We start from the raw sequence: 13,763 nt of genomic DNA, 5'->3' as shown, positions 1-13,763 counted from the left end.
ATGCACAGGCAGCTGCATGCAGTACCGAACCAGCACACTCACATACAGCGATACAGTTGTTGTGTCTGTGAACACGACACAACAACAGAACATTGACGGCACACAGAAGAAGTCCAGCAGTCAGTTTGATCTCTGCAGCAGTGAGGTGTCTGCAAGTTTCATTCACATACATTTAACACTTTAAAAAAAATGTCTTTGAAGATCCGAACTAAATACTTGAAATGAAAACTGCCCGTTCTGTGCAGCTTCATGTTAAAAAATATTTAGTTTCTGCCCTTATTACTTTTTTTAAAGACAATATTTCTACTCAGCTGTTTAAATGGTTAAAATAATTTAATATTTCACGAACATCCCTGTTTACATGTGCCATTAATAGCATAATTAATGTAATGTTTTCTTTTTATCATGTCATAATATAGATAAGTGGAGTGTCTGGAGTAGGAATTATATAAAAGAGTTTACGTCCAGATTTTGCTGGTATCATGTAGTTGTTGTGTAAATAAAATACTCAATGGACAAAATGTCATATCTACCTTTTAAATGTGTCATACAAATAAACTAGAACTAATACAAACTAAACTAAAACTAAGCATTTTCCAAAAACTAAAAACTAATTAAAACAAGCAAACTCACTCTAAAAACGGAATAAAACTCCCCGAATTTGAAAACAAAAAATCTCAAGGAAATTAAAAACTAAAACTAATGAAAAATCCAAAACTATTATAACCTTGTTACACACCCTCCGAGTTCTCTGGGTCTTTAGTTGGTGGTTGTAAAGTTTCATGAGGCTGTGATTATCTAGAACTTACAGACACCTTGATGGATCTTTGTTAGGAATAATTCTGGTCTATTGCAACTTGGAATTTTATTTTTGTAGTTTTGGACATTACATCAGAGATGTTGAAACATTGAGACAGTCAGACAGATTGTAAACAAGCACACAGATAAACCAGATCATGCACACTCAAAATAATCAGTAAATAAAATCCAAGTCTTTATAAACTTTCAGACACCTCAATGGATCCTTTTAAGCACAAAATGGGTGATTCTCATGAACATGGTGCAGCTCATAGCAAAAATCCAAGAGCATTGAATACATATTTTCTTTCACCCTTTATAACTTATACAATCTAAAGTCACTGTTTAATATGAATTTATAATCTATTTAAAGAATTTTAAGGTATTTTCTGACATTTTTAGAGACAATGGCCCTCATTAATCAAACGAGCGTACGTCAGAAAGTGTGCGTAAAGTGGGCGTAAGATGATTTCTACGCAAGCCTCGGCATTTATCAATATGGACGTGAGCGGACAGTACGATCAGATCTCACGTCTGCTCTCAGCTCGTGTACGCAAATCTGAGTCAGCGTGAAGTCCACACGTCTGAGTCGGAGAATTGATCTTAGACTACAGTATTGATGCCTGGAGCTGATAAAACTCTGTGGTGTTTTGATTTTTAATAGTGACAAAGCAAAACATGTTTAGACTACATAATTTATCATTAAAACATAATCCAAAAATAAATACACCCTGCGATCATGAAATTCTTTAAACAGAATACCAGCCGAGGATATTAAATGTTGTTGTCCTCTGCTGTTTACTGTTATTATTGTTATTATTATTATTATTATTATTATTATTATTATCCAGCTCCGACACCGGAGCGTCAGCGTCTCTTTTACCATCGGTGCTGCCAGCACCGATGGTAATTTCCAATCAGCGCCGTCACACGCTCCTCTGACTAGGACATCATTATTAGTAAATGTAAAGAGGTCAATAATATCTCTCCATCATAATAATAAAAACATTCGGATATTATATAGATTATTAGGCTTTATATATCACGATGTAGTTACTCAAACCTCGCCAGGAGTTTAATAGTCCGCTACTCTGCTGACAGCACCACTGATTTCCTTCTTTTTCACTGTTTATGCTGCCAAACAAAACCAGTTTGTTGTGTTGCAGCTGTTGGACGTCAGCGTTTCACTTTCTGACTGAGAAATCCCTCTTCTTTTAGAATTAAAACTTACTTTAAAACATTGTTTACCTCCTTCAACCAAAAAGCTGAAAACATTTAAGTCCGTGCTCCAAATGTAAAATATTCAGTGAACTTGTTTGAGTTTATAACTATAAGTACTTTTATTTCATAAACCTCCGTCGCTACGTATTTCTTTAATATGTCTATATTGCCCCTATTGTTAATTGTAACGGTGCACTTTGCTAATAAAGCTGACTTTAGAGGGGGAAAAAATCCTCTTTTTGGCTGTATTGCGCCTTTCGGTGTCGTAAACTCTGAAGACGAGTCTTCTGAATCGGGTATATATTAGGGCGTGGTATTTAAATTACGCATTTTTCGAGCCGCCACATTTATCAACAGCCGATCATTCTTACGCTGTGATTGGAGAGATACGATCGTTTGATAAATCACACGTGGACCCTGTCGTAAGACCAAATATACACTCGGATCTGCGCTCGTTTCTACGCTCGCTTGATAAATGAGGGCCACTGTGAGCAAAATTCATTACTGTAACACATTTTTAAAAAGAAAAAAAAAAGAATGTTTTTTTTTTTCTTCCCCTTTGGCAATCACTTAAATATGCACAAGGGTAGCTGGTATCACCAAAATGTATTTTATTAAAATTTACACATTTTAATTCAAACTATTCTATCATTACTGTAACATCTAACCATTTTTAAAAAAAACATTTTTATTCTTTACACATTGTTAAAAACCATTATGTTTGATTATATTCTGTTAAATTATACATTTTTAAACAAATTATACATTTTTATAAAGTTTATTAAATATCTATTGTATATATGTGTGGGGAAACCATGACATTTTATATCTGGATGCATTACGGTAATGAAATTGTGAATAAAAATGTAGAAAATATTAAATAATGTTCAAAAATATTGAAAATATCATTTAAACGCACAAAACAATGAATTGTGCCTCATTATGGCTATATTGTTCATTCATATAAAAGTGAAATATATTTAGTTTAATAAAGTATGTCCTTATAATCTTCATAGAAATAACTTAGACTGGCTTCATGAGAATCACCCGAGTCGTTATAAACTTTCAGACGCCTCAATGGATCCTTTTAAGCACAAATGTGTAGAAAAATGTCCCCATGTCTCCTTACCACGTGTTGTACAGGCATGGGCTGTGGGGCCATGGGCGCGGGGCCCCACTGTGTGGTCGACATGGTCTTATTCTGCCAGTTCTGGCCTCCCGTCAGCTTCTTCTCCCCCGGCTGGTTCCACTGCATCTCTGGCCTGAAGAGGGACGAGCAGCGCAACACAAAAACAAACAGAGAGTCAGTCTTTTGTCTTTTTTATTCTAGTGTTTTTTCACTTGCTCGACTTGAGGCCGACTCGCATCAAAATCATGTTTTTGAAAGAGCAGTAGATTCGCTCTATTTACTTGTAGATTATTCTGCCTTTTTAAGTTTCTTTTATTTTTTATTTTCCCCCTGAGGGGCTTCATGAATTTTAAAAGACGCTGCAAGTAGCAGAAACATGAATGTGAATCTGTCTCTAGACTTTTAGCCACAGAAGCACTTTAGTGAGAAACTCAAGCAGCTAAAAGCGACTTCATAGTAAATCAGATTTTTGATTTTTAAAAAGTGAAAAGCTATTGTTGTAAGGATGCATTTGTTTTGTCAGTGGATAAATCCTCCAGCTAAAACCACAACCACAACACCGAAGAGTATCATCACAGCTCAGACACTTACTTCTTGGCCGGGGTCCCGCCGAACTGCAGATCTGCAGAGGAAGAGAAAGAGAGAAACAGAGTGATCACAGTTCAATGGAAGAAATGGAGCTATTTCAGCCTTCAACTGTGTTTCCATTCTGTTATTTTATGTGCATTTTGAAGTGTTGCATTATAAAAGCGGAATGTAAAAAGGCAAAAACTCAAGAGTTGATGTGCTAAACACCTTTTCTGAATAAATTCTCATGTAGCAAATATTAACTTCACATGACTGATTTCTGCTGTTTCCGCTGTCTAATGATAATATATTCATTTGTCTTCTCTGGACATCATCAATCAGAGCAGATGATAGCGGACGTGAAAGAACAATTAACGTCACTGTATCCCAGATCGGACACCGTTCGGCTAACATTCTATCAACATTTCACATTAAATACTAATATAAATGGTCTTGTTTTTTTTGTTTCCAATTAATTAAATGGTGTGAAACTAGAGTCTAACTTCTTATCTTTCAGACTGTATATTGTTTTAACCGTGTACATTATGCTTCGGTTTACCAGAGTCGGCAAAATGATGCTAACGCTGGTGAATTAGCCACATGCTAACTGTATCCCAAATCGGACACTTTGATCTCCTCGCTGTAAAGCAATGGGCTGCTGTTTGAGGTAAGCCAAGTAAATGTCACCATTTTCAATACATCCGGGTATGCCTGTCACGATAATTACTATATCGATTTATCGTTCAATATATAAAAATGGACACAATAGTTTTTTTCTGAACTTAATATATTGTCGTCTACACATGTGACTTTTTGTGCTTTTTTGAGTTGTGTTTAAAGTAAAGCTGTAAATGTTTGACAGGCGATTGGGCGAAAAAAAACCCAATATTTCCTGGAAAATGGAACATTACACGACATTTCCAGGTTTCCATGAACACTGAAAACCAAGAGAACTGACATTCACAGCAGGGCAATTCGCACACATGTGTGGTGCATTCAATAGTGTCAGAATGGCTATGGTGCGTTCAAGAGCGTGGGAAAACAGACAAACAAGTTATTACTGAATGGAACTTAGTACAATAAACAAGTTAACAAAACATTAGCAGCTTGTTGTTTTTATATTTTTCTTCTATATTGCAGCCTGGTTTATCTGCTCCAAACCAGTTGAAGGAAATTAATTCCTATTTCTTTTTTGTTTGCTTAAAATTTTTCTTGACAACCGAACGGAAAAACGGCTCGTGTTTTTATTTCTCTCCGACTGTGTTCTCTTACATCATCTTCTCTCTGGTTTTATAACATTCAGATGCCTGTAATTGAAATCTTTTCATGTAGCTAAAGGCTAGAAGAGAAAGAAATATCCCCAGATGAAAGCGAAAGGTCAGTTAGTATTGTATGTGTCCTTGTATTTTAATGCTCAGTTAATATGATTAATCAAGAAATATGGTAGAAATTAGTGTGTGGATGCATTCAAGGTCAGACTTTTCAAGTGGTAAATTACATAAATGTTCGACCACTAAAATACGGGAACTGTTAAAGTGTTTTTGTGTGTGAAAACATCCAGATACGCATGTATACGTATCTGGATGGACACTCACTGCCCACGAGGTTGGCCAGAGAGGAGTCGAGGTCGTTGGCTAGCAGCTTTCCTCCTTGATGGATGGCCATTTGAGGAGGAGGAAGAGGTGCAGTGTGTGTGGGCATCGTAGGCTTCAACAAGTCTCCTAGAGCATCAAAACCTGGAGGAGAAATCAACTCGGACATGTAAATGAGCCGAAAACACAACATGTTTTTTTTACAAGACAGAACAGGGGTTAGTACGCCAAAACAAGCACGTAAAGCAGAGAGCAAAGCGGTTACACACAAACACAGATTATTTACTAAATCCCTTCACCAAAACAGTGATTGTCCGATGAAAGCTGAGAAGCCGGGACTAGTCGAGGCCGGCCTGGGAAACTCTGAATCTCTCCAGATGTGAACAGGAAAGATTCTCAGTGATTAAAGAGTTTTGAGGTCTTTAAAAACTAAAAACACAGTCAAAGTGTATTCAACAGTTGCTCTGTCTGCTTTTATGTAAGCTGTAAAAGTTTAATAGCTACAGCAGTAATTGAGCGATGCTTCTAAGGAGCATTTCATTAGATAACTTTATTATTTTTACAGGATTAAGATGTTCTTGTTAGCAAAAATGACCAATTGTCAGGTTAACAAGGAAGCATTTAATGCTTCCCCGTTAACCTGACATTTGGTCATTTAACCGGTGTGGAAGGTCCCTTTAATTACTTTTTTTGGTAATTTTGTGTCTTTTTTGGTCATTTTGTGTCTTTTTTTGGTCATTCTGGTCTTTTTTGGTAATTTTGTGTCTTTTTGGGTTATTCTGTGTCTTTTTTTGGTCATTTTGTGTCTTTTCTTGGTCATTTTGTGTCTTTTTTTTAAAAGTAATTTAGTGTTTTTTCAGTCATTTTGTGTCTTTTTTAGTAATTTTGTGTATTTTTAGGGTCATTTTGTGTCTTTTTTGGGTCATTTTGTGTCTTTTTAAAGTATTTTAGTGTTTTTTCAGGCATTGTGTCTTTTTTTTAGTAATTTTGTGTCTTTTTTGGTCATTTTGATACTGCCTCCAGCGGCCCCCAGGTAATTTGAGTTTGAGACCCCTGCTGTATGCGCTGAACGACAACATGTGGCTCGGCAGCTGCAGACATCTAAAAAACAGAACGAAAACTTGTGCTTGCAGCAAAGAAAACCACTGATTTTAAACCCTGAACTCAATAATGGCCGACTCAACTTCCAGCCTAATTTTCCAGACTTCTCACTCACCATTTTGCCTCTTCAACGAAGCGAAGCCGGACGGTTTTGATTTGAGAATATCGCTGAGCTCTGCCTGTTTAATTTGTTAATTGAATCCTCCCTGCTCTATTTTTAGCCTTTACCTACGTGGACAGAGATTCCTGTTTAAAGCAGATATACTCCTCTCTTTTATTACTGTCGTGCAGCAGCCTCATTCTATCAGCAGCCGGCCTGTAATCCCTGACTCAGTAGCTCGCAGCACTTGTTCTAGATGATTGATTTATCTGTTCGGAGCCGTCATGTACACACTCCCAACAGTGATTAGTTTTGAACATGTATGTGTGTGTTTGTGTCTTAGAGGGAGTGTGTAAACTGGCTGTCTGTGGCCGCTAGGTGCAAATGACAGAGTAATTTCCTGTGTTGGTGTGCGGATGTGTGTGTAAGTGCCTGTTAACAACTCTCCATGTCAGCACTCATCCAGCTAATGGCTCAGTATTACTCTGCAGCTAGAAACCTGGAGGTGTAACTGCATGTGTGTGTGTGTGTGTGTAGAAAATTAGAAAAGATGAGCAAGAAAAGGGCAAACAAAAGTGAAAACTGTAGATTTTCTTTTACATGTAAAAGTGTATTATCGATCCCTCGTTTTCTTACTCTGTCCAGCAGCCATTAGGGGTCAGAAAAATCAATACAAAGAGACAAGTGGCAGGAAAAGGAGAGAGGAATGAAGCAATAACGAGAAAGACGTGAATGCAGAACAACATGCAACGTTCCTGCAAAACACAGAGAAAGAGGAAAGGAGGGAAAGAAGGAGGCGACTGATTGTGAGGGGGGAAAAAGGGAGGAATAATATTTAGTTAGGAAGCGGTGTGCAGGTCTGACAGTGGTGCTGACACAAGAGATTCACAAAACACTTTTCCTGCTAGCTTAGCAGATGAGAGGAAAAGGAGGGAGAGGAGGAGAAGCATACAGAGGCGAAAAAGAAGAGGGAGGAAATGAAGAAAGTGGAAACGGGAGCAAAAACACTATCTTTTTTTTTATTTCTCTGCCATTGTCGGCATTTCCATTATTGTTGTCGCTGTGATAAAACATGGTAATTTTGTGTCTTTTTGGGTAATTTTGTGTCCTTTTGGGTAATTCTGTATATTTTTTTGGTAATTTTGTGTCTTTTTTTTATCATTTTGTGTCTTTTTAACGTAATTCAGTGTTTTTTTCAGTCATTTTGTGTCTTTTTTTGTAATTTTGTGTCTTTTTTTGTAATTTTGAGTCTTTTTTTGTCATTTTGTATCTTTTTAAAGTAATTCAGTGTTTTTTGGGTCATTTTGTGTCTTTTTAAAATAATTCTGTGTCTTTTTTGGTAATTCTGTGTATTTCTTGGTCATTTTGTGTCTTTTTTGTAATGTTGTGTCTTTTTTTAAAAATAATTTTCTGTGTTTTTTGTCATTTTGTTTCTTATTTTAAGTAATTTAGTTTTCTTCTGTCATTTTGTGTCTTTTTTAGGTCATTTTGATACTGCCTCCGGTTGTAAATGACATGTTTTAGATGAGAACTTCGATACTAAAAGGGGTAATTTCACTTAACCAAACCACCAGCAATGGTATTAGACTTTTAACAACTAAAAGTAGTTTGCTAATCTCATAAAACACACCGTTTCTCTGCCATTGTCGGCATTTCCATTATTGTTGTCTCTGTGATAAAACACTTCGGCAATGTGGGTGATTTTTTTTGTTTTGTAAACCAGCGTGTCAGTTAAAACCCACTGAATTAAATCAAACCAAGAGAGCAGGAGTAGAGAGGCGGAGATAAAACAACAAAAAAAAGAGAAGAAAAGAAAAGAGATCACACACACATCACAGAGAAAAGAGGAGAAAAACGGGGAAGGAGGGATGAGGAGGTGGAGGAGGGAGGTGATGGAGCGAGCGCTGAGAGCGTCGTATTGAACTGGGAGGATAATGCTATCAGTGTTAGCTTAGGTGTTTCAGCAGAGGATTTGACAGTCAATAGAGTTGAAGATCAAAGGGAAGTGAGGAAGTAAATCCATGTCGAGGGTTCAATTCCAAAACACTGGCAGGGAGAAATCTGTTACTTACTACCATTTAGTTGGATTATCTAAAAGCTCTGGAACATCACAGGCTTCATTTATAGGTTAAGAGCTTTCGGTTATTCCTTATGGTTTTTAGATAACACAAAAAGAGCCTGTGTGATATTTGGCACCTGCTGCACGGAACGGTGCAGTATTGGGGCCGATAAGCGTTCTCAGTTTTGTTAAAAGCTGCAAAAAATGTGTCCACACTGGAAAAAAATCAGTTTAACCCTCTGAACCTCGAAGTGCCAAAGATACGCCGTTTATCGTAGAAAGGAACTATAAAAACAGGCATTATTGGCGATATGCAAACTTAGACGGATCATAGGTTACAAAAGTTTTCATTGGAAAAAGTAACCAAAACCAGGGGTCTCAAACTCAAATTACATGGGGAACACTGGAGGCAGTATCAAAATGACCAAAAAAAAGACACAAAATGACAGAAAAAAAACTAAATTAGTTTGAAAAAGTGAATTAGAGGTGGTTCATATGTATAAATACTTAGGAGTCTTAATTGATGACTCACTCACCTTCAAGCCACATATAGAAAATCTTGTGAAGAAGGCTAAAATTGGGTTTTTATTTTCGAGAAAAGTTGTGTTTTCTTTCGTGCTGCCTCTTTGAAAAAGAGGTTCTTAATCTCAGTGGGATACTCCCTGGTTAAATAAAGGTTAAGTACATAAAATAAAATAACTAGATCCTGTTAAAACATTAAATTCTGCTCCTCAGCGACACTGTGAAGCCATGATTGAGTCTGCTGAGACGAACGGTCACATGAGAAAATATTCACTGAAAATCTGTTTACACAGAGCTGAGAGGAGAGGACAGGAAAGGTTGTAAAAATGCAAATAGTTCAATATGTAAAACCAATTTTTTTTCTAATATTCATGGCACTTGTTGAGAGTTGGAAAAGTGTTTTATATATAACTTCATTGTGTTATTTTGCACAAAAGACATTTTTGAGTCGTTTCTAGACACCATTGTGCCGATTCTATAGAGCTGCAGGACTTTATATACTGCAGTGAAATACAAGGACACAGTGAATAAAATGAAAAAAGGGCAAAAAACGCCTTGAAACAGCTCAGGGTTCAGAAGGGTTAACTATTATTTCTTTCTTTATTTCTTGCAACAAAACCCTGAACTTATCTAGACATTACTCAGAGGAGATGTATGTGAAAACACAAAAGTCCTGTCTGCTTCTGAATGCCAGGTCTACAGTAATGGAAAAAAAATATTAGACAGCCCTTTCTTCAATTTCTTGTTCATTTTAATGCCTGGTTCAACTAAAGGTACATTTAATTTACGAGTTTAATTTAAGAGCTGATATCTAAACATTTTTCATGTTTTTTTTAAGAAAACCAAAACCAAAATGAACAAGAAATTGAAGAAAACAATGGTCTAATAATTTTTTTCCATGACTTTATGTCTGAATGTAAATTGAGCGTAAATTGAATTGAATCCTTTTCATGTCTTTTTTTTGATAATTTTGTCTGTGTCTTTTTTTTATAGACATTTTGTGTCTTTTTTGTCATTTTGTGTCTTTTTTTTGACATTTTGTTTCTTTTTTTTGACATTTTGTGTCTCTTTTGTCATTTTGTGTCTCCTTTTAGTCATTTTGTCTTTATGTGTCTTTTTTTAGTCATTTTGTGTCTTTTTTAGTCATTTAATCCAACATAAAATGTGATTTTGAATCTTTTTTTAACTTTCAAAACACTATCATGCAATAAAGAATTTTTAAATGTTGCAAACGTGAACAAAGGTTGTTAATATAACATATAAAAGGGTTCCATCCAGTTCTATCATTTTATACTAAATCTATTTGAGCTTGTCTCCAGTTTTACTTGGTATATCATCATCAAACTGAAACTGGCCTCATGGAGTTTACAGCCAGAACTTTAGAGGTCAATTTACAGTAGGGCTCCACGCTGCTTTGTTTTCTAGTCTGGATGTGATGAAGAAGTCTGGATTTGGAGCTTTTGGAGACTCCAGAGGGTTAAACAACGACTCCTTGGTTTCAGACGGAGGTAGACAGAAGCAGACTTCTCCTTTTCTAGCCGACGGCTGTTGATTTTGTCTGGTGAAATAACATCTGTAGCTGGCAGACTCTTGAGTTTGCTGAATATGCTATCTCTGGCTGCCTTTGTAATGTTCCCAGCTAACTCATTTTAAAACAACTCCTACTGTAAAAGAGGTCTCAGATATGAACTTGACGACTACATACATGGCATCATGCTAAGAGACTGGAGCTAAAGGTAGCAGTCAAAACATCCTCACCAGCTAATGAGTCGCTGTAAAATGTGAGATGTGATCTAATTCAAACCTTCTTTAATGCATAAGGCAGGGGTCTCAAACTCGCGGCCCGTGCGCCAATTGCGGCCCTCGTGACGATATTTTGTGGCCGCCACCTTGCTATGAAAGTTTAATGTGAGTTTTATATGAATGGCACTTTACGGTTTTGTGTGTGGAAGGTCCCTTTAATTATTATTTTAAAATAATTTTGTCTTTTTTTGGTAATTCTGTGTCTTTTTTTAAATCATTGTGTGTCTTTTTTAATAATTGTGTGTCTTTTCCTCATAATTTTGTGTCATTTTTATAATTTTGTGTCTTTTATAAGAAATAATTTTGTGTCTTTTTGGTCATTTTTGTTTCTTTTTTAAGTAATTTAGTATTTTGTGTCATTTTGTGTCTTTTTTGGTCATCATGTGTCATTTTTGTGTCATTTTGTGTCTTTTTTAAAATAATTTCTGTGTCTTTTTGGTATTTCTGTGTATTTTTTTTGTCATTCTGTGGTTTTTTTTTGTCATTTTGTGTTTTTTTAAGTAATTTAGTGTTTTTTTTTGTGGTTATTTTGTGTCTTTTTTTGGTCATTTTGTGTCTTTTTGTAAAGTAATTTAGTGTTTTTTCTGTCATTTTGTGTCTTTGTTTGTAATTTTGTGTCTTTTTTTGGTCCTTTTGATACTGCCTCCAGTGGCTCCCAGGTAATTTGACTTTGAGACCCCTGACATAAGGGATGATAACCGATTGATACATTTACATACTGCCAGATGTGCCAGCTGACTCATTATAAAACAACGAATGTGAATATGATGACTACATATATCCCTAATCCCAAAAAAGTTCTGTGACAAACGTAATAGAAACAGAATGTAAATTTGCAAATCCTGTGTGACCTACATTCACTTGGATACAACACAGAGACAAGATATCTGATGCTCAGACTGGGAAACTTGTTGTTTTTTTTCTCATTTTGAACTGGATGCATTCAGTTTTCACCGTCCCATCTTTTTCGGGCTTGTATAGCAGACTGAAGCTAAAGCCAACAGATCCTATAAAGAAATGGAACAGTTATCTAATTTTAGCACAAACCTTTTAACACTACTTTAGAGCAAAAGAGAAGATAACTGAGTGACACATTCATCACACTTCCCCTATTATTAAGAGCAGGATGTGCGTTTAAACGGTCTCTGTGAGCGTTGAAACTGGAGCCGATGCATCCTTTATGGAAATGTGATGGCATCGATTCAGACGTCTGTGCTCCGTCCGCTCTTATACATTTGCAGTGTCACATACAGCTTCACTGGGTAATGTCTGTTAGTTCAGGGCTGTGCATGTGTGAAAGCGGCTGAAGTCATGCCTCATGGCATTTATGCAACAAAGTGAATGTCTGGAAGCCGAGGAAACCAGCAGCACCGACGTGTGATTATGGTACTGATAAAATTCTACAGCACGGGTATCAAACACGCGGCCTACGGGCCAATTGTGGCCCTCGTGACGATGTTTCGTGGCCCCCATCTTGATATGAAAGTTTAATGTGAGTTTTATATGAATGGCACTTTACCGTGTTGTGTGTGGAAGGTCCCTTTAATTACTTTTTTTGGGTAATTTTGTGTCTTTTTTTTGGTAATTTTGTGTCTTTTTTAATACTTTTTTGTCTTTTTTTTTAATTAATTTTGTGTCTTTTTTGGTAATTTTGTGTCTTTTTTAATACTTTTCTGTCTTTTTTAATAATTTTGTGTTTTTTTGTCAACCTGTCTTTTTTTAAATTAATTTTGTGTCTTTTTTGGTAATTTTGTGTCTTTTTTTTAGTAATTTTGTGTCTTTTTGGTAATTTTGTGTCTTTTTAAAATAATTTTGTGTCTTTTTTGGTCATTTTGTCTTTTTTGGGTCATTTTGTGCCTTATTTAGTAATTTTGTGTGTTTTGTATTCTGCATTGTATATTGTGTAAAAAAAAAAGGATTTTACATCAGCATATATCTGACAATATACCTTTGTTTGGCCCCGATATATTTGTCAGGCTGCATTGAAAACAATATATTAGCATATTTATATATGCTGTTATAAATAATAATAATATTATTATCATTATTATCATCAATATTATTACTATTATTATTATAATGCCTTATACATACACTGTATTACATTGTCAACTAATTCCAGAAAATTAAACCTTAGAAAATAAAGAAGAAATATTAAATAAGTAAGTAAATATCAATACTGTATGTTTAGTGTCAATCAACTGCTGAACATTTAAATAAATAATTAATAAATAAATAAATAATAATAATAAATAAAATGAGAAAAATATTTCTAAATCACCCTAAGTGTTTTTTGCATTGTATATTGTGTAAAAAAAATATTATATAGGCACATATCAGACAAAATATGCCTTTGATCAATAAACTATATATCTGTTGAGCTCTATTGAAAACCAGCTAAAAGCTTTGGGAATGCAACATACAGCAACATATTAACAGAGGGATAAATTTCCTAAAATAAAATGCATCACGTCAGAAATGTGTCACTAAAAATGGAAGCTGTGCTGCATCGTTGCAAAAAAAAATAAAAATCTTAGACTGTCAAAAAGACGAGAGAGAACAGATGATTGATGGGAAATCGAGAATACACTATAAAGACATCATGCATCGTGCACTGCCTTTAAAGAAATTCCAATATATAAAAAAAGGTGCAACAATGCCTCCAACTCTCTGCACACAAATACAGTAAGATGTCAGTTAAAAGTGGACAAAAAAAAAACACAGACTGCAGAGGAGACGGAGGAAGGACTTTGAATTGTAAAGAGGAAGGAGAGCAGATGGAAAGGAGTTGCCTGGGTGATTCTTGCCTTGTGAAGTGTGATGGGGAGACGATGAGGCAAAGACGGAGAGAGAGATGAAATAAATGGAGGG

General features: G+C 35.6%; 1 protein-coding gene across 4 annotated transcripts in view; it reads right to left on the bottom strand.

Moving 5' to 3' along the window:
- Positions 1–13,763, bottom strand: part of si:ch211-200p22.4 (phosphatidylinositol-binding clathrin assembly protein) — a 140,715-nt gene that overhangs the window by 24,315 nt on the left and 102,637 nt on the right. For 3 of the 4 annotated variants that reach the window (XM_059354319.1, XM_059354316.1, XM_059354320.1), the window contains 3 exons: positions 5,311–5,451; positions 3,740–3,770; positions 3,149–3,296 (listed from right to left, as the gene is read on the bottom strand). In XM_059354319.1, coding sequence (XP_059210302.1) covers positions 3,149–3,296; positions 3,740–3,770; positions 5,311–5,451 — 320 coding nt within the window. The remainder of the gene's footprint in view (positions 1–3,148; positions 3,297–3,739; positions 3,771–5,310; positions 5,452–13,763) is intronic. The other variant, XM_059354317.1, reaches the window with a different exon arrangement.

The sequence above is a fragment of the Centropristis striata genome, chromosome 17, assembly GCF_030273125.1.
Source record: "Centropristis striata isolate RG_2023a ecotype Rhode Island chromosome 17, C.striata_1.0, whole genome shotgun sequence".
Lineage (NCBI taxonomy): Eukaryota > Metazoa > Chordata > Actinopteri > Perciformes > Serranidae > Centropristis > Centropristis striata.
This window is presented reverse-complemented; position numbering and strand designations above follow the sequence as displayed.